The sequence below is a fragment of the Halyomorpha halys genome, unplaced genomic scaffold (assembly GCF_000696795.3).
Source record: "Halyomorpha halys isolate HHAL.00 unplaced genomic scaffold, Hhal_1.1 Scaffold92.1, whole genome shotgun sequence".
Lineage (NCBI taxonomy): Eukaryota > Metazoa > Arthropoda > Insecta > Hemiptera > Pentatomidae > Halyomorpha > Halyomorpha halys.
The window spans coordinates 553,305-580,669 of record NW_027105695.1 but is presented as its reverse complement, the minus strand read 5'-3'; the positions used below and the strand labels follow the sequence as shown (position 1 = coordinate 580,669).

The following is a 27,365-nucleotide window of genomic DNA, read 5'->3' as shown; positions in this document are numbered from 1 at the left end:
GGTGCGGTCAAAAAAACTCAAATAGTATATTTCTACTATTTGAGTTTTTTTGACCGCACCCGGACCATATTCCTTTCAAATAAACAATATTATTTGTATAATAAATGGAGTATGGTCCTGGTGCAGTCAAATTAAACTCAATTAGTAATATTTTGTACTAAGTTTATTTAAGCCAACGTTTTGCTCCATGTTGCAGGACTTCGTCAGGACTGTTTTGACGGAAGTCAAAGTCAGAGTGCTGAAACAGCCCTGACGAAGCCCTGCAACATGGGATGAAATGTTGGCTCAAACAAACATAGTACAAAATATTACTATTTGAGTTTAATTTGACTGCACCTGGACCATACTCCATTTATTAATACACATGCTCAATTAGCTTCCAGTATATTATTATTATACTGTACAGTATTATTTGTATAACTTGAAAATGAGCAGAGGAGCCCAAAATGTTAAGATGTTAGAAGAATAAAGAAAGGATAAAGGGTGTAAATGGATTCCTGAAAAGAAATATAATAAAGTTTTAACAAACGATTAAAAAAAATATTTCTAACTTCAATATTTAGTGATTAAATTACATTATACACTCATGTTTTAAAAGCTTAAAAAACTTTTTCTGTCTTGATTTAGGAAATAATCACAATCGAAAGATTCGAATTTTGAGATTGTTACTCAATATATATAAATAATTATCAAATAATTTACCCAAAAATGAATTGTGAAATAATTTTCAACATATTGTTAGTTTTTATTCAATCAGTATTTAAAATTTAATTAATTAGTTTCAATAAAAAAATAAAATTGTAGGAAGATAGTCCGGGTGGTGGTCAATAAAGGTACAAAAATAGCAGAGAAAACTATTTATTTTTAACCAACGCTCCGTCCCACTTTACAGGGATTTGCCAGGACTAAATGAAAACAAGATACAAACATAGTAAGAATTGACAGAACATTAAAATGAATATACAGTGAAAATAATAATAATTTAAGGAAATATACATAGGTTGATTGGAAAATAGTTACTAATAGATACAGCCTGGTTTGATAGAATTCTAAATAAAGAACTAGAGCGATACATTGTTGGAGAATACTCGTTAGAAATAGTTGTAGATATGGTAAAGGGGTAGATACAAAAGGTAAACAGGCAGGTGAATGTGGCAAAGGTGAGGTATAAACAAGTAAAAGAAAATATTAAGAAAATTTTTTTTATAATCTTAAAAATCTTTCTTGAGACTGGCAATTTTTTACTAAATAATTCAAAACACTATCCAAATTATAGTCTCAAAACTTTTATTGCTTTTACATGTCCAACGTTTCGGCCAATTCGGCCATCTTCAGGGACAATCTACTTAAATCACTTTGAAACATATCATTTAATCATTCCAAAAACTTCATACAGGCTATTCTGCCCAGGTCAAAACATTTATATCCATTAAGTCAAATATCCATTAAAAATCACAGTCAAAATTATTTCTCATTAACCACTATCAATACACTTATATTACAACCTTACTTGTACAAGTAAATAAAAGTGGTTTATTACAACCTTACTTGTACAAGTAAGGTTGTAATATAAGTGTATTGATAGTGGTTAATGAGAAATAATTTTGACTGTGATTTTTAATGGATATTTGACTTAATGGATATAAATGTTTTGACCTGGGCAGAATAGCCTGTATGAAGTTTTTGGAATGATTACATGATATGTTTCATAGTGATTTAAGTAGATTGTCCCTGAAGATGGCCGAATTGGCCGAAACGTTGGACGTGTAAAAGCAATAAAAGTTTTGAGACTATAATTTGGATAGTGTTTTGAATTATTTAGTAAAAAATTAAGAAAATTATTAAAAATAACAAATAAACAGAAAGGTCAGTACCTGTCTAGATTGAAACAAGAATGACAACTGACAAGTTGGGAAAAGGCCTGGTATAGATGTATAACATGTTATTCGTGTACTTCTACATTTACAATAGATTTCATGATTCCGTCATGATTTTTATATTTTTCCCCTCTGTTTATTTGTTATTTTTATAAAATATTCTTAATATTCTCTTTTTTACATATAACCTTGTTTATACTTTTTTTACGACTACCTCTTTACCATATTTACAACTATTTCTAAGGAGTATTCTCCTACAATTCATTACTCTATTTCTGTATTTAGATTTCTATCACACCTGGCTCTATTTGCATCTACTAGTAACAAATTTCCAGTCCACCTATAAGTATACTTTCTTACATTATTATCATTTCCTTAATATATTTTTTAAAAACACATTTTCTTATTTTCTCTATATATTTTAATGTTCTGTCAATTCTTACCATGTTTGCATCTTGTTTTCATTTAGCCCTGACAAAGACTTGCTAACGTTGGTTAGACAAAATAATTTTTTCAACTATTTTCTACCTTTGTTGACTGCCACCAGGACTATTTTCCTACTATCTACTTCTTATGGTCAACTATCCACGGACCCGAGTTCCTGGAAAAACCTGAATATTCTTAGGTCATCTCTTTGCTAAAACCATTATCAAGCCAAATTTGAACACAAATCAACAGATAAAATATTAATTTGTAATTTTTACACGTATTATTGTGGCCAAAATGAAAATAAGATAATAAAGCAAAAAAAAAAAAAAATTATGACAACGGTAAAATGAACATTACAAAATCATTCAATATTTTCCAATTACTAAGTTTAAGGATAATTTCCTAACGATAACTATAATTATACATATAATATAATGCATATTAATAATTATAACAATGCATATAATTAATTATAATAAAATGAAAAAAAAAATAAACAAAACTATATCAACTACATCAAACAAACAGTAATTCAAAATATACTATATCTTAATAACAGGAAGATGGTCCGATTGTGGTCGAAAATAACTTAAGACAGTAAAAAAAACTGTTTATTATGAGCCAACGTTTCGCCCCACTTTGCAGGGCTTCATCAGGGCTAAAAAAGATAAGTATACTTCCTTACATTATTAATATTATTTCCTTAATATATTTTTAAAAAATAAATTTTATTATTTTCTCTATATATTTAAATGTTCTGTCAATTCTTACAATGTATGCATCTTGTTTTCATTTAGCCCCGACGAAGCCTTGCTAACGTTAGTTAGCACAAAATAATTTTTTCAACTATTTTGTACCTTTGTTGACTGCCACCCGGACTATTTTCCTACAATATATTTCGTACGGTCAACTATCCAAGGACCTATGTTCGAATCCGGCTGTCACAGATAATTATTATCTGTTACCTATAGCCGCTGAGTTAGCCTTTACATAGTTCAAACGCATACAAATTTAATTATAATCTCAATAATTCATAACAATGACAATCTTTAGACATGGATCTATTCTGAACAATTATGGATATATTCTGAATAAAGTATTAATGGATTTTTGTATGGAATTTTTACTTATTTTTAGATCCTTAGTTCATATTTTTAGTTAGGATAGTTAACCCTGAAACACCCAATAGAATCCACAAATCAATTTTCAGTCGTTTCTTCAAATTTATGTAGTACAGAAATATATATATATATATATGTAAGTTATAAAATATTCCACAAGCCCTAACATCATAAATAAATAGCCTTGTTCAATAAGAAATATTTATTTTTCTATAAAAGAGCAAAAAACGGATGACAATACCTGCGCTCTATTTTGTGAGCAACGAGATGCTGTTCGAGCATCTCTTTGTCAGGATACGCCATATTGCATTCCGGACAACAGAAGAGCGTTGTGCCGTCCAAAGCAACCGCTATCTGGACTTGCCCTGGTCTTGGTCTTCTAGGCTTAGGGGCCTTTTTTTTATACTTTTTTTTCTTTTTGCCTTCTTTATTCTCCTGTGAAAAAGATCATAAATATTAATTAAATGAAAATTTATAGAAAAAATATAATTTTAATCTCCTAGTAGAGCAACAATCAAAAGCTTTATATTAAAAATTATTCCAGGCATTTAAAATATTGACTCATCTATAATATCCTCTTTTATGAATAAATAGTTATTTTTTTAAATATAAATGATTTTTAGTATGTTTTATGTGATTTATCATTTCAATATGTTTATTAAGAGCAAGCAAAATATGCAGTCACAAAAGATATCATGCAAAGCCAAGATGGCTGCATGGGTCTTGCGAAAAGTTCGTTGAATTGCGGCCATGTCGAGAAGATTCAAATAATTTAAAAACTTTGTATTGTAGAATTTATTACATTTGTAAAATAGCTATAAATTAAGTTTAAGTGTTATTAGTAGTAAAGTGTCTGTTTCTGATTGCCCTGAGACTAAGCGTCTATTATATTATAAATTTAAATAAAATTCTCCTATCTGTTAAATATTAAAACTTTTCATTTAAACCCAAGCTATCTTTAAGATTTGAGAATTAAGTTAAAAATATCAAATTCCATTTATTTAATTTTAAATAATTTTTGAATATTACAATAGATACAATGCAAACTATTTTTTTTCTTCATATATACAATCTCATAGAAAAGATAAAAGAAAATATTTAAAATTTTTTTTCTTCACTGGTGCTGTTTCCACATTTTCTGTCTTTATTTTTATATATTTTTTTCACAATATACAGTTTTAAAAATTAAAAAGTGTTTTAATAGTTTTGAATGTAAAAAATTGTTATAATAGTTTTGAATATAAAAAATTGTTTTAATAAGATGACACGTCCACAGGATAATTTTAAAATATCAAATAATTTCTATTTAAAATTATCAATAAGATGGTTAGGGGTGTGATCAAAAGAGAAAAAATACAGTTAACAACTACTACATACTTTTTTCTTTTGACCGCATCCATGTTCATCTTCTTCATAATTTGAAATAATACGGTCAATTATTTAAATATATAATGAGGTGTAGATAGTTGACCGTAGATTTATGATTGGAGAAGTTTGTCGGGGGGTGTGGTCAGCAAAGAACAACATAAATAAACAAAACCATATTTATTTATTTTATGCCGACGTTTCGACCTGAGTTTCAGGTCTTCATCAGGGCTGTAGAACAAAAGAGATAACAACAACATTTGGAGTAACATACAATTGAAAGGGAATAGTATACAAACAAATTTAGAATTATACAAAATATTGAATTAAATCATAAATGATAAATATTGATAACTGATAATTGAATAGTACAAAATTTTTATCATTTCTGATTTAATTCAATATTTTGTATAATTCTAAATTTGTTTGTATACTATTCCTTTTCAATTGTATGTTACTCTAAATGTTGTTGTTATCTCTTTTGTTCTACAGCCCTGATGAAGACCTGAAACTCAGGTCGAAACGTCGGCATAAAATAAATAAATATGGTTTTGTTTATTTATGTTGTTCTTTGCTGACCGCACCCCCCCCCCACAAACTTCTCCAATCATTTAAATATATAATATTTATACTTAAGTTTTAAATTACTTATTAAAATTTATGATAAAAAACTGTCGATGGCGATTTTTTTTTTTTTCTAGAACCGGATAATGAACATTCTTCTCATTTCCTCTATGACTACAAAGCTTTCCTGTCTTCAGTGGCGAGCAAAAAGTTGGACCAGAGCTCTAGAAAAGTCAAAAACGACAAATAATTCCAGGGTTTAAATATAAACTGTACTTTCAACAGTAGCGTTCTCTGGTTTAACATAAAGTAGAGTTAAAACTGTTGTAGATCATGCAATATGATTGAGCCAAGAAGGCCGTGGAAGTGAGTGTGGAAACAATAGACCTGAAGGGTAGGCAAAGATATTCTTAGTTTGGTGACCGAAGGAGAAGGTTCCTCAGAACAGGAGCAAGTAGCAGACAGGACAGAAGGGGGGCTATAGACCACCTAGTAGCTGAGGTACAGGTCTTTGCCATCTGGGAACTTTAGCGTTGACGGTTAGAATCCGGCCTGGAGCATTAATTTTTTTCATTGAGTGGTGGTCCCACAAAATGAAACACTCGACCTTCCACCATGGTCAGAACGGGTTGGTCACGTGTAAATAACCACCCCCCCCCCCCATATGTCAGAAATTACCAGGAAGGGGATAAATTTAGTCAGGTCAAGTCCTAACTTTGAAGAGACATATAGAGGAGACTGTGAGAGTTTTATATTTTTGAAAGGAGAAATAGTGTTGCCAGGGACAAGTGAAGTGTTAGTTTTCATCTCTGATATAAAAGACATTGCTAAACTAAAGGCAATCTATTATGAATAATTATAAAGTCTGCTAAAGCAGGATTTATTTAAATTAGTTTATATCCGCAGATAAACCAGGGATTTTTCAAACAACTTGCGATATCACCCACATTAAAATTGAAAATCGTAGTATTTTTATCTTGTATTTATTTTTAATATATTATTTTTATTTCTATGTAAATAAATGTTTGTCGAAGAATTCCAACTCCTACATTTATCATGCTGTATTTCTGAAAAACCATATTCTTTTATAATTTCAGTTTAAACTCAGGATTAGTCAAAAGTACAGTTTAAACTTAACTTGAAAAACTAATCCTCCAGTCCAATTTTTTTAAAAGTTAACCTTAATACATAAGTACAACGTAAGGAGAACCATCATTAATGATTATATGTTCATAGGTAAGGTCCCTTTTTGAGATACAGCAATCGATGAGTGAGTGAGTGGTTACAGGTACATATAGGCTAGTTATATTAAATAGATAAGACTCTTTAAACAAGATCCTCATTAAATGTGAAAATCAAGAACGTAACTGCTCCATATTACAAGTTCATCCTTACATTAAATTTAAATTAAAAAAAAAAAAAAAAATTAAGTTAACCTCTAGGTCCACATCTCCTAACTGCTGCGTCCCTGAATCCTCAAGTTCTTCCGCTGCTCCAGAATCAGGACCAGGGTCAGCCAGAGGTGATGACTCTATGGCAGACTCTCGCTTGATCGTTTCAGCAGAAAATTTCAGAAAATGATGGAGAGAAAGCGGAAGTGATGCAGGAGGGATTCGGGAGAGGTAGTCGGCCATAGCTGTCGTTGGAACTGGGACGGACACGGACTGCCACTGGCCTCCAGCACTTCCTCCACCACTGTTAGCACCGCTGCTGGCTTCTCCACTAGAGAAATTTTCCCCCGCTACTTCTACAAGAAAGTTTTAATAATTAAATCTAACATCATTAAAAATATATCTAAAAATTTAACTAATCATAGAAATGTAAATTTTCTCAAGATACTAAAGAAAATACATGGATGACTATCAAATAATGGGTAATTTTCAGGCCCAAATGTAAAAACCTGGATATTCTTAGGTCATCTCTTTGCTAAAACCATTATCGAGCCAAATCAACAGATAAAATATTAATTTGAAATTTTTACACGTATTATTGTGGCCAAAATGAAGATAAGATAATAAAGCCATAAACAAATCACAACAATGGTAAAATGAACTTTAGAAAATCATTCAATACTTTCCAATTACTAAGTTCGAGGATAATTTCCAAATGATAACTAAAACTATGCATATAATATAATGCATATTATTAATTATAACACAATACATATAATTAATTATAATAAAATGAAAAAAAATAAGCAAAAGTACATCAACTATATCAAACAAACAGTAATTCAAATATACTATATCTTAATAACAGGAAGATGGTCCGATTTTGGTCGAAAATAACTGAACACAGTTAAAAAAAACTATTTATTATGTGCCAACATTTCGCCTCATTCTGCAGGGCTTCACCTGGGCTAAAAAAGATACAACTAAAAATGTGTAACAGAGTAAGAGAACAAGATAGCATGAAAGAATAGTAAACTAAAGTGAGGCTAAAAAATGTGTGAAAAATTATTAAAAAAATGTTCAAAGAAAATTTCTCAATTATATAAAGAAGTTTTTAAGTACAAATTGGACTTGAAATTTTTTTTTCCCTGCTTACATTCACTATACTGAAAAAATAACATAATATGAACTATAGAATACATGTAAATTAAACTTGTTTATAATAATTTTATTTTTTTTTTGTCTCTGGATTAAAGCTTGTTATCTTATTTTTTTTTAAAGGTCGGCACAAATAAGTAAGTTTCATTTACCCAAGTATTTTTCATCTGACCAAATCCCCGACCATCTTCTCCTCATTTAGTTTATTTATTTATTTGTTTTCTTCTCCAATTAATTATTTCAGTTATATTATCAATATTCTAGAAGTTAATTTTTATTTTTTTTATTTTTTACTGTACTCTAAACCCCTAATGCCACTTGTTGATGGCTGTGATATTATTCTACAATTCAGAATATCTTCATACGATTAATTATAAACAGTCAATAATTTTAAAATTAAGTTGAATGTAAAAATGATGCTCTGGGACAGCCTAAGCAAGATTTATGCAAAAATTAACTAAAGTTAAAATTAATAGCGGATAAATTTAATTATCAATGGTTCATTCATGAATAAGGGTCATATCCATGGAAATTTTAGTTATTAGTTTTCAACTATAGCTAATTTTTGCCCATCTCTGCTCAGCAACAAAAGTAAAAATTATTACAGAATCAACTAACGTAGGTAAATTAAATTTTTGTTTAAAATGTTGATTGGAAATGAACTGAATTAGTTCTAGGTGTAGAATATTAAAATTCTTCTATAAGGCATTGAAATTCTATATCTCATATAATTTAATAACAGTGACTTTTGATATATATTACTCTTACATATGAAAATGAGAATCTTCCATTTACCTTCCCTTTTCACTTGATCTTTTTCCTTGTCATTTGTTTGCGAAGACTGGTCTTCTTTGTCAGCAGTAATAGTTTCCGTAGACGCTCGGTGGAGTAGGTGTGTGACAACTGCAACCGGATATGCTTGAGCCTCTCCGCCATCTTCTCCGTTACCCTTGACATCGGTAGGTAGTACCTGTACAGTACCTCCATCCCACCGCTATTGAGTCAGAAACAAAATGCATTAGTTTAAATAAGTATTTTCATATTCGAAAAAAAACAATACCAAAATCCATTCACTGGCAATCTTTAACATAATTAATTTTTAAAATGAATATACTAAACTTAATTTAAAAAATGAATACTATACAAATCATTCTTATATAATTGACTACATAAGTTGTGAAATAGAAGATAATATTTTAATTTTATTTAAGGTGAAGGTTAATTTGTAAAATGAGCAGAAGATGGTAGAGGTCAGCAAGAATACACAATTAAATATTTTATTTTGTTCAGTTTTCTTACATTTTATTATGTTCTAAATTTTCTTCATTATTTTAAGACATAACTTATACATTAAATAAGAACCAATTATTAATATTCAACACTTCTGACCATCTCCACCTCATATATATTTAATTATTAGAAAGGAAAATAACAAATATAATAAAAAAAACAAAAAAACAGGTTACTTTCTTTTAGAGAATCAAAAGATCAAAACAAAAAACAAGAGAAAGTCTGGAGTTTTTATTCAGATCAGGATCTAAAAAATTTTAGTTACTTAACTTGACCCAAACAAATCAGATTTTTAACAAAAAGCTTAAACAGTAAAGATTTAAAAAATATATATAAATATATTATAATCACTTCCAATGGTCAGAAAGTTAAGTGACTGACTGGTCTTAATATTTTCAGGAAATATTCTAGTTTACAAAAAAAAATAATTTTTTTTTTAAATCCTAAAATAGACACGCTGCCCTTAAGCAAAATGCTTAGACTCATGAAAGTAAAGGCTTGTTTTTTCCTTGAGTATAACAATAAATTTCTACTCGGAACGAATCACTTCAATTATATTAAAGTTGAGGTTTGTTTTTTCCTCTAGCGTAAAAATAAATTTTTTACTTGGGTAGCTCATTCAACTAAAAATAGAAACTTTGTTTATAAAATAATGTTAATATCTTCTTTCGCTACTGCAGAGTTTCTGCAAGGCAGGGTTTATTAAATTATTATAATCGAATAACAACAAAAATTATTAAAATAAAATAAATTGTATCTATTTAAGTCTAAAAGACTTTTTATAAATATTTTAAATATCCCAACCTTTCGACCGACCTAGCCAACCTCAAGGACAATCTTAAATTCACACTTTACACAAACTTTTTTGAAGACTAATCTGCCCAGGTCTTTTAATTTTAGTCAAATTAACCTATTTCGTCACTTTTTCAACTTTTAATTACAATTTATATCACAATATTATCACTGACTTATCAACAATGTTATTTTAAAAAAAAATAAATAAAATTGTTGATAAGTGAGTGATAACGGTTTAGGATAATTTGTAATTATAAGTTTTAAAATTAAATAAAAAAGTGATAAAATAGACCTGGGTACATCCTGCAAAAAATTTTAATAGTTGGATGTGAGGTGAAAATTTATAGCTAACATTGGCCAAAACGTTAGACATTTAAAATATTAATAAAGAATGTTTGAGACTTGAATGTAAACAATTTATTTTATTTCTCGAAGAAGTAATAATACATATATATAAATTTTTAATTAGAAACAGCTCCTAATGGAAATTATCAGTTTAGCCTGTCGTCTATTATTATCACACCAAATCACCATGACTCATCGGCCATTTCTGAACATGTTTTACCTAAATGATAAAAGCTAAAACCAAATTATAATTGTAATTAACAATTACTATTACTATAGTATAATTGTTAAAACCAAATTATAATTGTTTTTTTTTAAATAAAAATAATAACTAAATTGCACATGTATATTTATTTCTGCTCAATGTATAAATAATTTATTTAAATATCTACAATCAGTCATTCTATAAAAAAGAACTAACCCTCAAATATGCAAAATATTATTGCTCTCCTAGTTATTGCTATTGTTTTTCCTCTAGGTATTCCAAAAAAAAGATCCAATACACCAAACAGAGAGTTGGGCAAAAATTAGCTATGGTTGAAACTAATGGCTAAAGTTGCCATGGATACGACCCTTATTCATGAATGAACCATTGATAAATAAATATCGTATCCATGAATGGACAATTGATAAATAAATATCGTATCCATGAATGGACCATTGATAAATAAATATCGTATCCATGACAATTTTGGCTATTAGTTTAAACTATAGCTAATTTTTACCAAACTCTGACACCTAACACATGCTTTAACGACCTATATACTAACTAAGAAATACACCGAACTCTTACAATGTATTAGCTAAATATAAATCAGTATTGTAAAATGTTTGAGGGAACGTCTTTCAATAAAATATAAAAGAAAAGCTGTTAGTCGAACTAATCAGCACATATACAATTTTAATTGTGAATTTTATAGTTTAAGTTTAAATAAATCAGAGAAGATGGTCGGAGAGGTGCAGTCAGCAGAAGAAGAGAAATAATCTTTCTTTCTTTTTTTTTTATAGCTCTGAAGACTTGAAAATCAGGTCGAAACGTTGGCACAAATAAATTATTTCTAGTTTATATGTGTTCTACTGACCGCACCTCCCGACCATCTTCTCCTCTTATTTATCTACAGTCAACTATTGTCACCTCATAAATGATCTCCAAATAAATTAGTATTTAACTTATGAATCCATATTATAAACGGAAAAAAAAAATTTATATAAGAGTAAACAATTTGGGGAATTTGCTCATAGATCAGTATTCAATGACCATAATTTATATACAGACCGAGGTAACTTTCACAACTGGGGTCGTCCTACGGACTGTCCCGAAGCTAATAGAGCTGTCACAAAAATAACCCTCGTCAATGGTACAGTCTTTGGTTTATTTCTTACAGCCAAAAATTAATTAACTATATTCTAATTGCCACTCCTATAATTATTATTAAGTTAAATATATGTGATTTACTAATATACTATACCTTAGCTAAATCTGTTAATATTTTTTTATATAGGGAGATGGTCAGGGTTGCGGTCAATAGTGAAACAAAAATAGTTGTAAATATATATCAATTTTTACGGTCAACTATACATACATATATGTTAATATTTTTGTTTATAGATTTCAAATATTTATGGATATAACATATTTCTGCATAGTCTGTTACTTTTATTATACTATCATAAATAATATTTTGATTTGTATCTAGATCTTTGAAAAATATTTCTCGTTGTTTATTGTATGCTGGAAATTTGAGTATAATAAATTTGAGGGTCTCGTTACCGCTACAATTTTAGCATTGAAAAGTTTCAGTTATTTCTATTTTGTGCAGGTAGTTATTATAAATTCCATGATGCCTTTCCCTATGTTTGCATGTGAGAACCATGGTTTTCTAATGATATGAGGAAATATATTGTTATAGGAATATAGTTCTCCCGATATTTTTTTCCAGTTTTCTATCTGATATAATTTAATAATTTTATAATAAAGATTAAAATAATGAATCGCCCAAAGAAAAATGATTATTGTAAAAATATAAAATTTTATGTTCCAACTTCGAAGCTTCACCATAATATTATTACAACATTGTGTTGCTATTTATCAATATAGTATCTGATTCCAAGCATGTTTACTTTTTTTTTTTTTAAGTAAGTGTATTCAATTTTGTAATACATTTTCTTTTTTTTTAATTATTTAATTTTTATTCTTCCGTTTATTAATATCTTCAAAATTGTTTTCAAAATAGATAGTCAACTTATATTTGAGCAAATAAAGTTATTCAAACTATCTACTATTTAATTAAAAAGACAATAAAAAAAGTGAAGCTAAAAATACTTCACTAATAAAATCGCTGACATTTACTTTATTATATTCCTGCACTGTACAAGCCATCTTCTTTTTGTTATTATCTTATTTATCTTCTGGTTTATCTATTATCTGTCATTTATTATCTTATTCAAATTAGGTTGCCTTTAACCAGTCTGATAACAAAATTAAAACTGTACTCACTGTACTTTTTTTTTTTTTTTTTAAATATATACATACAATATTGTACATGTCAAAAAAAGTTTGATCGGACCTTAAAAAAAGATTTATTGATGTAATTTTTTTTTTAATTTCAACTTTTACTTTTTTTATTTGTAATATATTGTACATGAGTATCATTTTAATTTCTTATTAATACTTATACTCATTATTAAATAAGATAGAAATAGCTTGTATAGCATCAACAAATAGTAAAATAAATAATAAATATAGGAAATAAAATAATAATTATATCAGTAAAGTATGTATAACCTGTCTTCATAAAAAAAAATGTTTGTATAAGAGAATAAATTCAATTTTAGATATACGTACAATTGTTTCATCTGCAGCACTATCTCCTTTCGAGTTTCCGCTACTTCCTGTTGTGTTATTGTCAGCTTGGAGCTAGAAGAAAAAAAAAAATCGATATGAATAATCTTTAACTCTCTAGTTACATTAAAACACAATTTTAGAAACTAGAATAATATTACATATAATTACATAACATCAGAATAGTATATTATATTGTTAACAAGATGCAGCCCTAGAAATTTGTTTACTAATAACAAGTTGTACGAGGAGAAGATGGTTGGGGGTGTGGTAAAAATAAAACAAATAAGTTGATGTAACTTATTTATTCGTGCCAATGTCTAACCCTACCTCTCCTGGACATCCTGCCTTTGTTTGTTTCGGGAGTCTTTTTCTTGATTTACGGAATGTAAATGACCCAACCATTTTATACTTTCATTCATAATATAAAAAACTATATTTGGTATCCTCTTCCAAACGTTTAGCAACCTCTACTGCTGTTTCAGACTATTTCTCACAACTAAAAATACAACTAGATGAAGGCTCATCACTTATACCCTTATTTCGAGATTTCGGGGTAAATCTACATTATGGAAGACCTTTCTTCTTTCGTCATTAAAAATGGGTATCTTAACTTAAAATTATACTTAGATACTTCAATTTCTCCACACTCTTAAACTAGCAACCTCCTTGTATAAGATAACTCCTTACTGAACCTTTCCTAGAAGAAAGGTTTTCTATTATTTTCTTTAAAATTTCTTTAAGAGATAATTTCACTTTTTTTCTTGCAATGACCACATCAGTATACACAAGACATCGAGTTATATTAAATATATATGCATCCTTCGGCCTTTGTTCCAGTTGCCCTCATAATCTTCTAAAGGACAATATTAAATAGCAGTGAGGTATAGAGGTCATTTCAAAACCGATAAACATCTTAACTATTAAACATCGCATATTCTATTAAAAGCTTACTCATCCACTATATTATATTATAAATATAATAGTTTAATAATATTATAAATGTAGCTAGTTTTTTTCTTATCCTCCAATTTTATTTGCAATAATAATTTCCAACTTATGAAAATGTTTTGAGTAGTTCACAGGTATAAATATTGAACACTTATATTTATATTAAACGAAGTGGTATACCTCCCATATTTTATGAAATATTGTGATATTTATTACTACTAAACCTTCTCAGAACGATAAGGATGATGGAGCCAAAATTGGTTCAATATTTGTCATATTTAGTGGTTACAAACAAAACACTGGCTTTAACATAATAGTATGATTAAATTTTCAAAATATTACAGATATTTCAAGGTTTACAAGGGAATTTCTAGTATAAAAATTTAAACTCTAAGCTATCATAAATAAAGATTAATTAAATTCCTCTAAAATTATCAAAGGCTCTTTTAGATTTTAATACACGGCTAGATTCAAATCATTATCAAAATATAACTGAAATTGAATTATTTTTTTTTATAAACTAGCAATGAATCACATATCAAGATATTTTCATAGGAGCTAAGCTTTAATAGTTGCACATCTGACAAAAAAAAAGTTTTATTTTTATTTTTAAATGGACAGGTTCCATAGATATTACCATAAATAGGAATTTCTTTTTCTATAGACTTTCCCAAAGCTAGTACGGTTGTTAAAAAGTAACCAAAGTCTATGATAAAAACTATATGGAATTCGTCAAATACAAAATTTTTTTTTTTGTCAGATGAACCATTATTCAAGCAACAATACATAAAAACCGTAATCAATATTTATTTTAAGACCTAATTTATAGTAAGTCAGAACAACGACAACAAAATGACTATTGAGTGATCATTATAGCAATCCTAAGATTGGACAGTTGCTATTTTTTTAATAAAAATTTTGGTAACAAAACATTGGTAATCCAATTATAGATCACTTAATCAAATTACCTAAACAATTTGATCCAAAGAAAATATAAATAAAAAAGAAGAAAATATAATGTACCACAACTTCATAATGGAAATATTTAAGGATATAATTTTAAAATAATATCTTTCCTATTATTCACAAAAGTAATATCCCTGTTTTACTATAATAATGATATATCTGAGAGAAAATAAGATTTTTTTTATTTTGTATCTGACTAATTTGTAGACTGGATTTACTTTTTGAAAACTCTACTAGTTTCTGGGCAGACACAATTAAGGAATGTAAACCCAGTTTATTGTACTATCTTAGAATTTAATACCTGATTCAAAATATAATAAAAACTTTTTTTAATGTGCCACTATTAAAAAAAAAAACTATGTAACAGTTCAACAAAATAAAATCTTAATAAAATAGTAATTTATTACAGGTATGCATGTAATCTTAGCAATAAGGGTTCAAAACTGAAATATTTATTTTACTAAGATTGTATGTCATGTTTTACTGTATGGATCTTACCCTCTAAATACCCATTTTCAGAGATTTTACATGGTTGAACTGGGACAACAATATGTAAAGATTTTTATTAATAATTAATTGTTTTCTTGCCCGTATTTACATTGATTGAACTCTTAAAATTCTACAGAATTGAAAATATGAACAAATTAAGTTAACATAAACATTGTTTATGCACATATAAGATATGCATAAATCAAACATTACGGAGGACACTTTCTCTCCATGAGATAGAAATTTTAAACCTTCTTACTTTAAAGAAATTTCGATAAGCATTGCTAAAATATTAACTTACCTGTAACTGAATGGCCTCTCCTTGTTCATGATGAGGATTAGAATAAGCAACGGTCAAAACAGTTGCACCTCCTTGTTGGAAGGGTTGAAGAGAAATTGGCAGGGCATATTTTTCAGGTCCACCTCCAGCTCCAGGATTAGGATTCACTACTTGAATCTGTAATGTCTGTTGTTGGGGCAAATCTCCTGGTTTAGCTCCGGGTACACTGATGGGTAAAGTGATAATCTAAAAGAAATATATTCAATTATAAATACAGTGAATAAATAAACAGGAAAGTATACAAAATCATTTTTATACAAACAGTTTATAGATAAAATATAAAATGTTTACAACTAATTATTTCTAAATAATTACTTAGGGCAAACTATAACAAAACAAATCTAAATGTTCATAACAATAAATCTAAGGAATTATTAACTAACACTTATGACAATGTACCTGCTCTAACAAAGTGAAAGTCCTAATTTTAGTGGTCACTCTTATTGCAATACCTATAGTTAATTGTGAAAGATTACAATAGTTAAGAAAGCAAACAAATTTATATTAAATAATGTTTAAATGGCAGTTTAACTAGTCACATAACCTGTATGCTAATAAGATAACAGAGATAAATAATTTCAAAATGAAACCTACCTATCAAATATATGTAAATGAGTCATAATGCAATACTTATTGGGATCATAATATAACAATACTGATTATAATAATAGATTGTTACATACCTGAGGACTACCATCAGTAGCATTTCCAGTTGCTTGTTGAATATTAAAGGTAAGACCATTCGCATCGACTGGCCTAAGGTAAGTTACACCAGCTTCGTCTGCTGAAAGAACTCCCAAGACTTGACCTCCGCCGCCACTGACTTGGTGTGCGAACTTAGCTGTTGTGAACTGTGCTACTGCACCAGCATTCGGTAAACTACTGCTGAATGTTGTACCAAATGGAGTAAAATTCATCTTTATGGAACTGAATAAGCTCAATTATTTTCCTGTAAACCATAATATATAATGCAGATTTGAGATAAAAACACTGAACTGGACCGAAATGATAACTTAATTTCACTAAAAGCACAATATAATCATTTAGATAACAGAAGATAAATTGCACAATAACTTTAAAAAAAAAATAAAATATTGAAAACAATAGATTGATATATTACATGGTTAAAGTTTTATTAATGTACATAACTCAAAACGTAATTAAAATTTAATCTTATATAGGAAATCACAAAATGACTTGAATAGCTCAGAATTACAAAAGCAATGCATATTTTGTATGACCAAACCCACTAGTCTCTGCCAAGGTTAAGGCAATGGAGACTATATTAACTCAAAGTTAAACTAAGATTTAATTAGGTTAGAAGAATTTTAACCATGCAAAATGAAATAAATGTTCAAAAGAGTAAAAGCATATGTCCCTAAACCAGGATGTTTGAGACCTACTTACCTAAAATTCAGAGCCACTTTCTCATTTCAATGCATAAGAATTGTCATCTACAACACAATGATGTGTACATTTTTCCCAGGTACATAACAATAAACACAACAGAATAACAACTAATAGTTTTTCCGTTTTGTAAACGTAATGATAAATAAAATTATCATGAATGTTGAAGAACGTAAGCTACCATAGCCTAGAAAAGCGGTGAACCCCAAAAATAGGGTCACGTAGGGCCTCAAGTTATGCCGTTAATATATATCTACACAGCACTATTCACCACTTTTCTCTTACGGTCACCTCAGAGGATCCATCCACATTGTTGAAAACTCAAATTAAATCCATCACTAAACGGGATAACAACAAAATAACGCAAAATACTGAAGTGACAACAAACTAGAAAAACACCTGCCTTGAGTGGCTACCTATATATGTCCCTTAACGATAATCATTGAGACCTACTTACCGAAACTTCAGAAGTACTTTCTCATTTCATTTCATTGAATTTGTCATCTACAACACGATGCTATGTACATTTTTCTCACTAAATTTTTTCTAATAAACACAACAGACATATTACATTGTTTTCGTCACTTAGGCGTAGAGGGCGACACTGTCACGATTTAACAAGCAGTACTTCCGCCACGACATTGTACAGACACTCCCTTACGTATTAAACTTCTCTTAAGGGGGCAACAACCTTTTCATAATTACTTTTACATTTTAAATTTAAAAACTATCCTTTAATAATACTTCTCTCATATAATATCTCAGTAATAAATTCTGGGTAAATATGTAAAAAAAAAAAAATATTACAATTCATTTTATTGTTTTTGATTTTTTTTTTGGAATGGAAGTTTATTAAAATTAAAGTCACAACATATTTTTTACATAAATAAAGAAAAGTTCAAATAAAAATAAATAATTAATTACATATATGTAAATCACATTATTCACAAATACTTGACTTTATTTGATCACAATTATTAACAGAATAACTCATAAGCTTAATTATTTATGGATAAATTAAGCAACTTTGGATTAGAAATGGCCATTAGGTGAAGGTAGATGTGATCTTTGAGATCTTTGCATATATAATTCATATAATAGTCGATTGCTTTCATAATAGTAAGGATTTTCAGCAGGTGTAAGATCTGGGCTGTAGCATTCTATGCCCCATGCCTGAGGATCTGCCTCTAAAGCCGAGTCAATATTTCTTGAACTTCCAGCTTCGAAATCGCTCAACCTTCCATTCATCATAGCTCGGTGCATATCCTTAAAAAAGAAAAAAAAATAGCATTAATACCTAATCATACTTGCTCATCTAAGGGCTCAAAGGGCAAAAACTTACATTCTCCACTTTTCATAAAAACTTCAAACTGCATTAAAAATAAAAAAGCTTAGGTAAACAAATAAATTTGATTATAAACAACTTTATTTTTTTTTTTTTAGTCAAATTCATATTTATTTTTATTAAACATCGACCAAAAAGACTAGACTAAGAGAAAAAAAAACCTTATAAAAAACATTGTTATGGTGATTAATAATAAGATAATTTAAAATTTGATTTTAATTTATTAATTTTAACAGTAGTGTAATATATTTAGAAATAAAGTTTTTATAAAATATTAATTTACATAGTGCAGATATAAAAACCTTAAGAAAAATTACCTCATTTAATTAACAACTAGAAATAAACAGAATTTTAGAGCTGCATTTAGATGAAAATGTTTCTAAACGATCGATAGAACAGGCCAGAATGTAAAATATAGAATGAAACTGATAAGTTTTTCTTATTATAGTTAAAAAAAGGTGGGTTTAATGCAGTAATATCATGTATTTAAAAATATATTTGAAGTTCAAATACAATATGCAAGAAAATTTCAAATGTATTTTTTAATGCTGATGGATTTAATTCTTATTAGTTTTTCTAAAAAATTTGGAAGTGGAGGATGTGATGTTTGCAGATAGAGCCCTTATTTCAAATAATTTTAAAACAAACAATGATAACTGATAAATAAATGTTAAGTTTCGAAGTGAATCGAGTTTTACAATGAAACCATTTGATAGTGCAAAGCAAAATTTAAGATGCTATAGGCTAGAGTTTTATATCTATGAGTTGGATTTAAAAAGGCCATTGTCAATTTTTATACCAAAAATTTTCGTTTAATAAATCTTTAATTCTATAAAGGCCAATTATTAATGAGAATAGGTTATACTTTAGAGATTTACCTAAATTAAAAACTTTTGGTATAAAAATAAAAAAAAATAGACATTGGCCCATTTGGAACCAAGTCACAGATATACAGCTTCAAAGTTAACAATGGAGTCCCAAAGGACTTCCATAGAAGATGTTCTAAAAGTACAAACCCTAAATTTCCTGGAGGTTCTAATCATGAATGGACTAGACTAAAACCATGAATGGAGTACACTAAAAACAAGAAGTGTTGACCAGTAGTAGTGGGGGAGTATACACCCCCTCCCTTACCCTTAACCCCCTCCTATAGTCCTACAAGATTAGAGACAACCTGTTAAGCAAGTGTCATAGTTATCTTAACTTTGTTCTAATCTTTAATGATTTAATAATTTCAGTTCTAGGAGGCTGAAGGTGCATAGCACTTGTTGATGAGACACTAGGATGAAATATCGCTGCTTTTACTTTAATAGAGGCGCATCTGACAAAATTAGTTTTTATTTATTTTGCTTTTGACAAAGTCCATAAATTGTACTATTACTCGGTGACAACCCTATTAGTTTTGGACGATCAGTAGGGGCAGCATAGTACAAAAATTAACCCCATTATACGATGCTATCTTTGGAAAATATCTAATTCAAAATAAAATTAACACTTATACAATATTTATAAATTGTTCACTATCTTCAGAGTGGTTTTAATTGATTAAATAAAATAATTTGTATCCAAGTTAAGTCTCAAAACAAACACAATATATTATTTCTTTAAAATTCTAATGTTTCAGCCATTAAATTTGGACAATCTTAAATAAAAATTTACACCTCACATCCAATAATTTAAAAACTGTTTACAGGTTATTCTGCTCAGGTCATTAATTTCAGTCAAATCATTTATTTTATACATTTTGGGATTTATCTCACACTCATGTACTACATATCATACAATTGTAAAATTAAATTTAATATCAACAATTTTATTTTTATATATTATATGTATACAATTAAAAATCTTATAATTTATACTTACCTCATATTTGTCAATTATATCTATTTCCATTATGAAATATTGTCGTTTATATACATATAATTAAAAAAAAAAAAAGTTTTATAATCACATTATTTATATAATAGTATCCTTCACTACCGATGCATTCACTCATCCCTCTAGCACAAACTAATGTTTTACATTAGGCATTACCTCTTTGGACATATCAATATACCTAAGTGCTGTTTTTTTTTTTTTTTTTACCTCCTTATAAATATGTCTATATTTAATACATTTTGATATTTAAGTTAAAAATTATGGTAGTATTATTTGCCAGGAATCCTATTTCATGCTTCCTAGAAAAGAAAATCCTATTTTGTCAATTCTCCATTAAATTTTAGAACTTTTAATTACAAATTAACTTAACACTATTTCATCTGTTACTAAGTTTTGAAATTTAATGGAAAATTGACGAAATAGAGTGATTTGACTAAAATAAGTGATTATAAATTATTGAATGTAAGGTGTAAATTTATAATTAAGATTGTCCTTGAGGATGAATTGGCTGAAACGTTCACTTATAAAGAAATAATAATGAGCATTTTGAAACAACTAGTACAATGTTTTTCAATAGGAAGGTTTATCTTTTTATTCCATGTTAATTTTATTGTAAAAAACAAAACTAAAAACCTTCCTACAACTTCTCTACTCCACACATAATGTTCCTTTATCGATATTCCCCATATCTTCAGGAGGATCCATCTGAAATTCCACCATCCTATAAAATATATAATGCCATTTATTTTTTTTTATTATTAAATACATAATAATAACTTTTTTATATTTTTACGTTTATAGAAGTTACATTTTATTCATTTATTCTGAAAAGTACACCCAAGATGACAACATCTACCAGTCGGTGCCATAACAACATACAAAAATGATAAAACATAAATGAAATTTGAATTAGTGATTTCTACTTTTTATTATTAGGCCTCTGTGAAAGGTACACTATAATTTGAGTTAGTGATTTCTACTTTTTATTATTAGGGCTCTGTGAAAGGTACAATAATTTATAAGCTAGAACAGTACAATATAAATTAATTTCTAGCAATGAAACTAATAATTCAATCAACAAAATACTAAAATAAAAATAAAGTAAAATAATTGAAAGAAATTATAAAGTGGATAATAATGATAAAAATTTACAATTAATAAATTAATAATAATGAACTCATGAATTCGTAATAAACCCTATATATTAATAATACAAACATTATCATCCTAGTGAAATTTCATTTCCACTATCGCACTGGACTCTTGTCCCTAACTTGCGTGATAGTGAAAATGAAATATAAATGTAGTATTATCATAAAACAACTAGTTTATGAATAAGTATTTAAAAATGGATATAATAAAATAAATGTAACTAATAGAAATGTAAAAATGAAAGAAGCTATTATAATTTTTTTTTTTAAAAACGCCAAGTGCATATATAGCGCATATATTTTATAGGATGGTGGAATTTCAGATGGATCATCATGAAAGTGAGGGAAGTGCCTCCCTCCCTCGAAAAGTCGATAAAGGAACATTATTTGTATAGTGGGGAAGTTAAAGGAAGGTTTTATTCACAATAAAACTTACGTGGAATAATAAAAAAAAAAATTTTTTTTTGTCAGAATCACCACTACAGAAGCAAAGTAGTGATATAACAAGAAGTTTATTCAGGAAGAAGAAACAGCTAACACTGAGAGCAAGGCAGGCATAGCGAGGGCTTAGTGCAATAGTACAAGAGCCCAGTCAGAAAAAAGTGAGTTATTCCACCCAAATTTTTCATTACTTTAAAGAACACTATGCATAATTACTAGTTGATGAGTCTACCAAGTATAGTTAGGGATACAAAATGGTGGGTGTTTCAAAATGTTAAAAATAATTCATTTTTCTTTAGAATCTCCATATCTTTAAAACCACTTACAACACTAGAAAAAATAACTGAACATCACTTAAAGTAGAATAAATAAATTTGCTAAAATATGAGCCCTAAGAGAGCTATTTACATTTAATAGTTCCCGAATACTTTTGTAGAAAGTAAAATTTTATAGAAAAATGTACTGAAAAATCAGTAATTAGTGAATTTATTTTAGGAAATCTATATCTCAGGAATCAATAGACATACAGATGTTTATCAGCACTCAAATTAAATCTAGTTTAATACGATATAATGTAGTTCACAAGAATTGTCTTTGTAAGAGCAGTACTTTTCATATCTGCAAAAATAAATGCACAAAACGTTAATTTTTAGTTGTTCGGACATAATACTTGGATTTACGAAAAACTATATCTCAGGAAATACAAGACAGGTTTTGGAACAGCTGCCATTTTTTATTTTCTCTACCTATACTTGGCAAACTCATCAATTTTTTTCAATTATACACATTTTTCTTTAAAGCAATCAAAAATTGGGGTGACATAACTCCTTTTTTTTTTTTTCTCTTGGGCTCCTGTACTACAAAGAGATAAACCTTCCACCTTGACTGGTTAACACTTCTCGGCTGTACTTCACTGAATAGCAAAGGTCTCAATCTGCAACAAAACTCTATTAAAAAAAAAAAATTATTTATAAAAAATAGACTGGATTTTCTGCTTAATTTATTTATTTCATTACCTACTAAATACTGAAGGCTAACTTCACAATTATTATGCTACATACCTTTCCACTAACTTTAGGGAAAAAAACATTTAAAGGTTCTCTCTTTTAGGAAAATTACAACTTTACAATTATTTTCCCAAAAGAGATTACCTTCAATTGCGTTATTTGTAAAATTAGTGGAAATGTACAGCACTACTGTAAAGGGAGCCATCGGTATATTTATCAGTTAAATATAAATTTTTAACTTCAATACAATAATACTGTTATATTATATATTAATACTCCTTGCACAACCGTTGGTCTAGTAACATTACTTCTTACAAATTACTGAACCCCTGACCCTTAATGGCTTGTAGCGGTACAGATTTATTTATACTAATATTTTAGAAAATCAAAAGATGCTTAGATCCATTAATTTAAAAACAAATAATACAATTCTTCAATACCTTACAAATCATAGATGGCATTAAAAAAATCTTGATTTTATAAAAGTTTTAGAAGAAGAAGAGAAAGAAATTTATTCAATCATGCTGCCCAAATACATCGGGTTGCTACATTACACAGCATACTGATCAATCCGTGATCGGACATATATAAATTTATAAATTACATTTTTTGATATGATACAATATAATAGACAGCTAACATTTTTTTTTTCCCCCACAGTATTATTTTACAATTAATATCTGTCTACAAACTAAATACAAGCTTTTCAATTTATTCCTTTTTTTTTTTTTTTCTTTCCCCTCCATTTCACAACCCTTATTTCATTTTATCAACAAATTCACCTATATAACAAATATTAGAATATAAAAATATAAAAAATTAAAATAGCTGCTTTCTTGTTATACTAATATTTATTTATTTCATTTCAAAACATTTTGATTCCTAAGTAATCATCCGGATCACTGTATGTTATTGTATATTATTTTTATCACTGTCCTATCAGTACCATCTCGTTGATATTTGCAGTAATTACATTTAGTGATTTTCAACTTAAAAACATAGAACACCTTAATCTGTTATATATTAGGGGTATTCATGATCTATGTTAAAGCGTGTTAAATGGAAAAACTCGTGTTAAATCGAAAAAAATTGCCTTCTTTTGGCGTGGTATAACGAAATAACATTTAACATGGCTGAGAGTCTGTTACTTGGTCAGTTAAATCGAGAATGACGTCACACAATAGACCAATTGAGATCGCCGCCATATTAGTTGTGACTTTCAATACAGTTGTCAATTAGCTCATCTTCATTCTCTTTTTCACACGTTTGAAGATCAACAAGACACTCATAAGCTAAACTTTCACACAAATTCCACTTTTCACTCACTCTAGGCATGTTTTAATTAATTACTTAAATCAAAACTAAAGTAAACAATAACATGAGGGTCTGGAAGGAAGGTTATAAACATAAAGGCTTATACAACAAGTTGCTGAGAAAATCCGCTAGGGGCTCTTATGCATTTTACGTTTAACATGACTTCAAATAGGGCTGCTCACAATACTATAGTTATAACATTTAACATGGTAAAACATATAACATTTAACACAACATCATGAATACCCCTATTTTTATACTAATAGAGCAATTTACATTCTATAGTTCCCGAGACATAGCTTTTTAAAAAGCAACATTTCATAAAAAAAAATGCACTAACTTCTGAGTTAGTGAATTTATTTTGAGAAATCTATATTTCAAAAACCATGAGATGAACAGATGTCTATTAGCACTCAATTTAAAGCTAGTTTAATGTACTATAAAGTAGTTTATTACATTAATCTTCATAGAAGTAGTAGTTTTCATGATATTTGCTAAAATAAATTGATTTACAGATGGTCGGTAAAAATTTCATATGCAAAATTTTTATGCATATGTGAATAGTATAAAAACCACTATCCCTATGAAGATAAGTGACTTAAACTACTTTACAGTAAGTTAAATTACCTTCATTTTGAGCGCTGGCAAACATGGTACGGGTTCCTGAGATATATTTTTCAAAATTCATAAATTATATCAGAACAGCTAGAAATAAACACTTTGTGAATTTATTTTGTCAAATATTATAAACAATACAACCCCTATAAAAAAAAAAAAACGTTATGAATTACTTTATAGTACATTTAACTATCTTTAATTTAAGTGCTAATAGACATCTGTACGTTTTATGATTCCTGAAATATAGATTTTTTAAAATAAATTCACTAACTAGTGATTTTCAGTACATTTTTAATGAAATATTGCTTTTTAAAAAGCTATATCTCAAGAACTATTCGACGTGAATAGCTCTATTAAGGCTCATATTTCAGCGTAATTTACTCTAATTTAAATGTTGTTCTATCAAGTTTTCTAGTGGTGTTGATAATTGTAAAGATATAAAGCTCTGAATGATAAATTAACATTTTTTTTTTTTTTTTTTCGTTTTGAAACTGCGGCCATATTTATTCCCCCTACCTATACTTAGCAATGTCGCAAACAAGAATATTTTTAAATTATCCTTTCTACACAGTTCCCACCATATTTCTTCTAAAACCTAAAATTAAGGTAGTTATAAAAAGTCTAAAAAGTTATTTTCGGTCTTTAAAATAGAATTATACAACCATTTAACACAATTAGCTTCCTAGCTCTTCAATAATGAACAAAATTTTAGTCTTTTAATCAGAGTAGTTTAGTATATTACGTAGAGGGTACTTAGCGAGTTTTAAGTTGATTCAAACAAGGTAAGGTATGCTTTCCACGTATTAATATTATTAATCAAACAATAAAGATGCTTATTGAGGATGTTTTATACACTTTTTGAGTTTTTACTACAAGATTTTGCACGTTTTGGGTTTTTTAATAAAAAAAAAAAATCAGATCTCTAGTTATAGACTTACTCCATGCAGGCTGTTCTGCCCAGGTCAAAAACATCAATTTCTAATTAGTCAATATTCACTTAAAACAAAATCAAAATCATTTATATCAAACAATAAAGATGCTTATTATAAATATTGTAAATATATGTAATTCAGATATAAGCCACTCACTATTTTCATTGTTTATCATAATGTTCAATTTGTAGATTCCATTTATTTATTTAATTTTTCAATTTTTTAGACACTACTTGCATATCTTATATTATACATATCTTCTTACCTACATGATATTATATTAGTCACTGTTTTCAATTTACTACCATACATTCCACAAATATCAATCAATTAAAAATTTTGTACTATTCAATTATCAGTTATCATTTTTTATCATTTATGATTTAATTCAATATTTTATATAATTCTAAATTTGTTTGTATACTATTCCTTTTCAATTGTATGTTACTCTAAATGTTGTTGTTATCTCTTTTGTTCTATAGCCCTGATGAAGACCTGAAACTCAGGTTGAAACGTCGGCATAAAATAAATAAATATGGTTTTGTTTATTTATATTGTTCTTTGCTGACCGCACCCCCCCGACAAACTTCTTCAAGCATTAATCTACGGTCAACTATCTACATCTCATTACAAAATCATTTATCATCAGACACTATTCCTTAAAGCTTTTATCAAAATGAAGTGATAAAAGTTTTCTGGAAAAGAAAATCTGTCATAACCTGAGACTTTTTCAAATTAATAATCAAGAATTTATAATGATGTTACTTTACTTAAATTGAAGAACAACTTAAAGGTTTTTTTTTTTTTTTAATGTTAAACTTCACATATTTTATACATTGTAAAGAAGACAAGATTACTTTATAACAGATATACCGGCTTTAGGACAGTATGAAGAACAACCCCAGTAGAGAAAATAACTCCAGTCTACCGTATAATTTTTAGAATCTGCCCAATTCAAAATGCAATCAATTTTTTTTTCTCATATGAGCCACTACTAAAGCAAAAACAATATCAAAATTGAATCTATGATGTTTAAAACACGACAAATAACACAGTGATTTAAAACACAATGAGAAGTAAACCCATGTGAAATCCAATAAAAACAAAACTTATACATCAAATGTTTTAAGAAATAATGTTCTTAATAAACATGTTCCAATAACAACAAGTCATCATGACTAGAATTGTTAATAAACATGATCCGACGTCTTTACAGAAACACTTAATAAATCAGCACAATACTAATCCAGCACTTCTGTAGCACTCAAAACTAATAAGGAAACTATGAAAATACTAAAATGAAACACTAAACTAAACTCGATAAACATGGAGATATCACAAATTGA

The 27,365-nt window shown here is 28.1% G+C and overlaps 2 protein-coding genes across 4 annotated transcripts in view; both read right to left on the bottom strand.

Moving 5' to 3' along the window:
• The window catches only part of LOC106677271 (uncharacterized), a 27,376-nt gene extending 9,441 nt beyond the window's left edge, over window positions 1–17,935 (bottom strand). The window contains exons 1-7 of one of the 3 annotated variants that reach the window (XM_014415092.3): window positions 17,788–17,935; window positions 16,607–16,872; window positions 15,885–16,109; window positions 13,181–13,252; window positions 8,701–8,899; window positions 6,793–7,103; window positions 3,669–3,862 (exon numbers count right to left, since the gene is read on the bottom strand). In XM_014415092.3, the coding sequence (XP_014270578.1) occupies window positions 3,669–3,862; window positions 6,793–7,103; window positions 8,701–8,899; window positions 13,181–13,252; window positions 15,885–16,109; window positions 16,607–16,840 (1,235 nt within the window). In that variant the 5' untranslated portion in view covers window positions 16,841–16,872; window positions 17,788–17,935. Of the gene's footprint in view, window positions 1–3,668; window positions 3,863–6,792; window positions 7,104–8,700; window positions 8,900–13,180; window positions 13,253–15,884; window positions 16,110–16,606; window positions 16,873–17,043; window positions 17,199–17,330; window positions 17,754–17,787 lie in introns of those variants that run through there. The other 2 variants (XM_014415091.2, XM_014415093.2) reach the window with 2 other exon arrangements.
• A 204-nt stretch (window positions 17,936–18,139) lies between these two features.
• Window positions 18,140–27,365, bottom strand: part of LOC106677269 (uncharacterized) — an 11,160-nt gene continuing 1,934 nt past the window's right edge. The window contains exon 3 of the mRNA XM_014415087.3: window positions 18,140–18,596. Within this exon, the coding sequence (XP_014270573.1) occupies window positions 18,363–18,596 (234 nt within the window). The 3' untranslated portion in view covers window positions 18,140–18,362. The remainder of the gene's footprint in view (window positions 18,597–27,365) is intronic.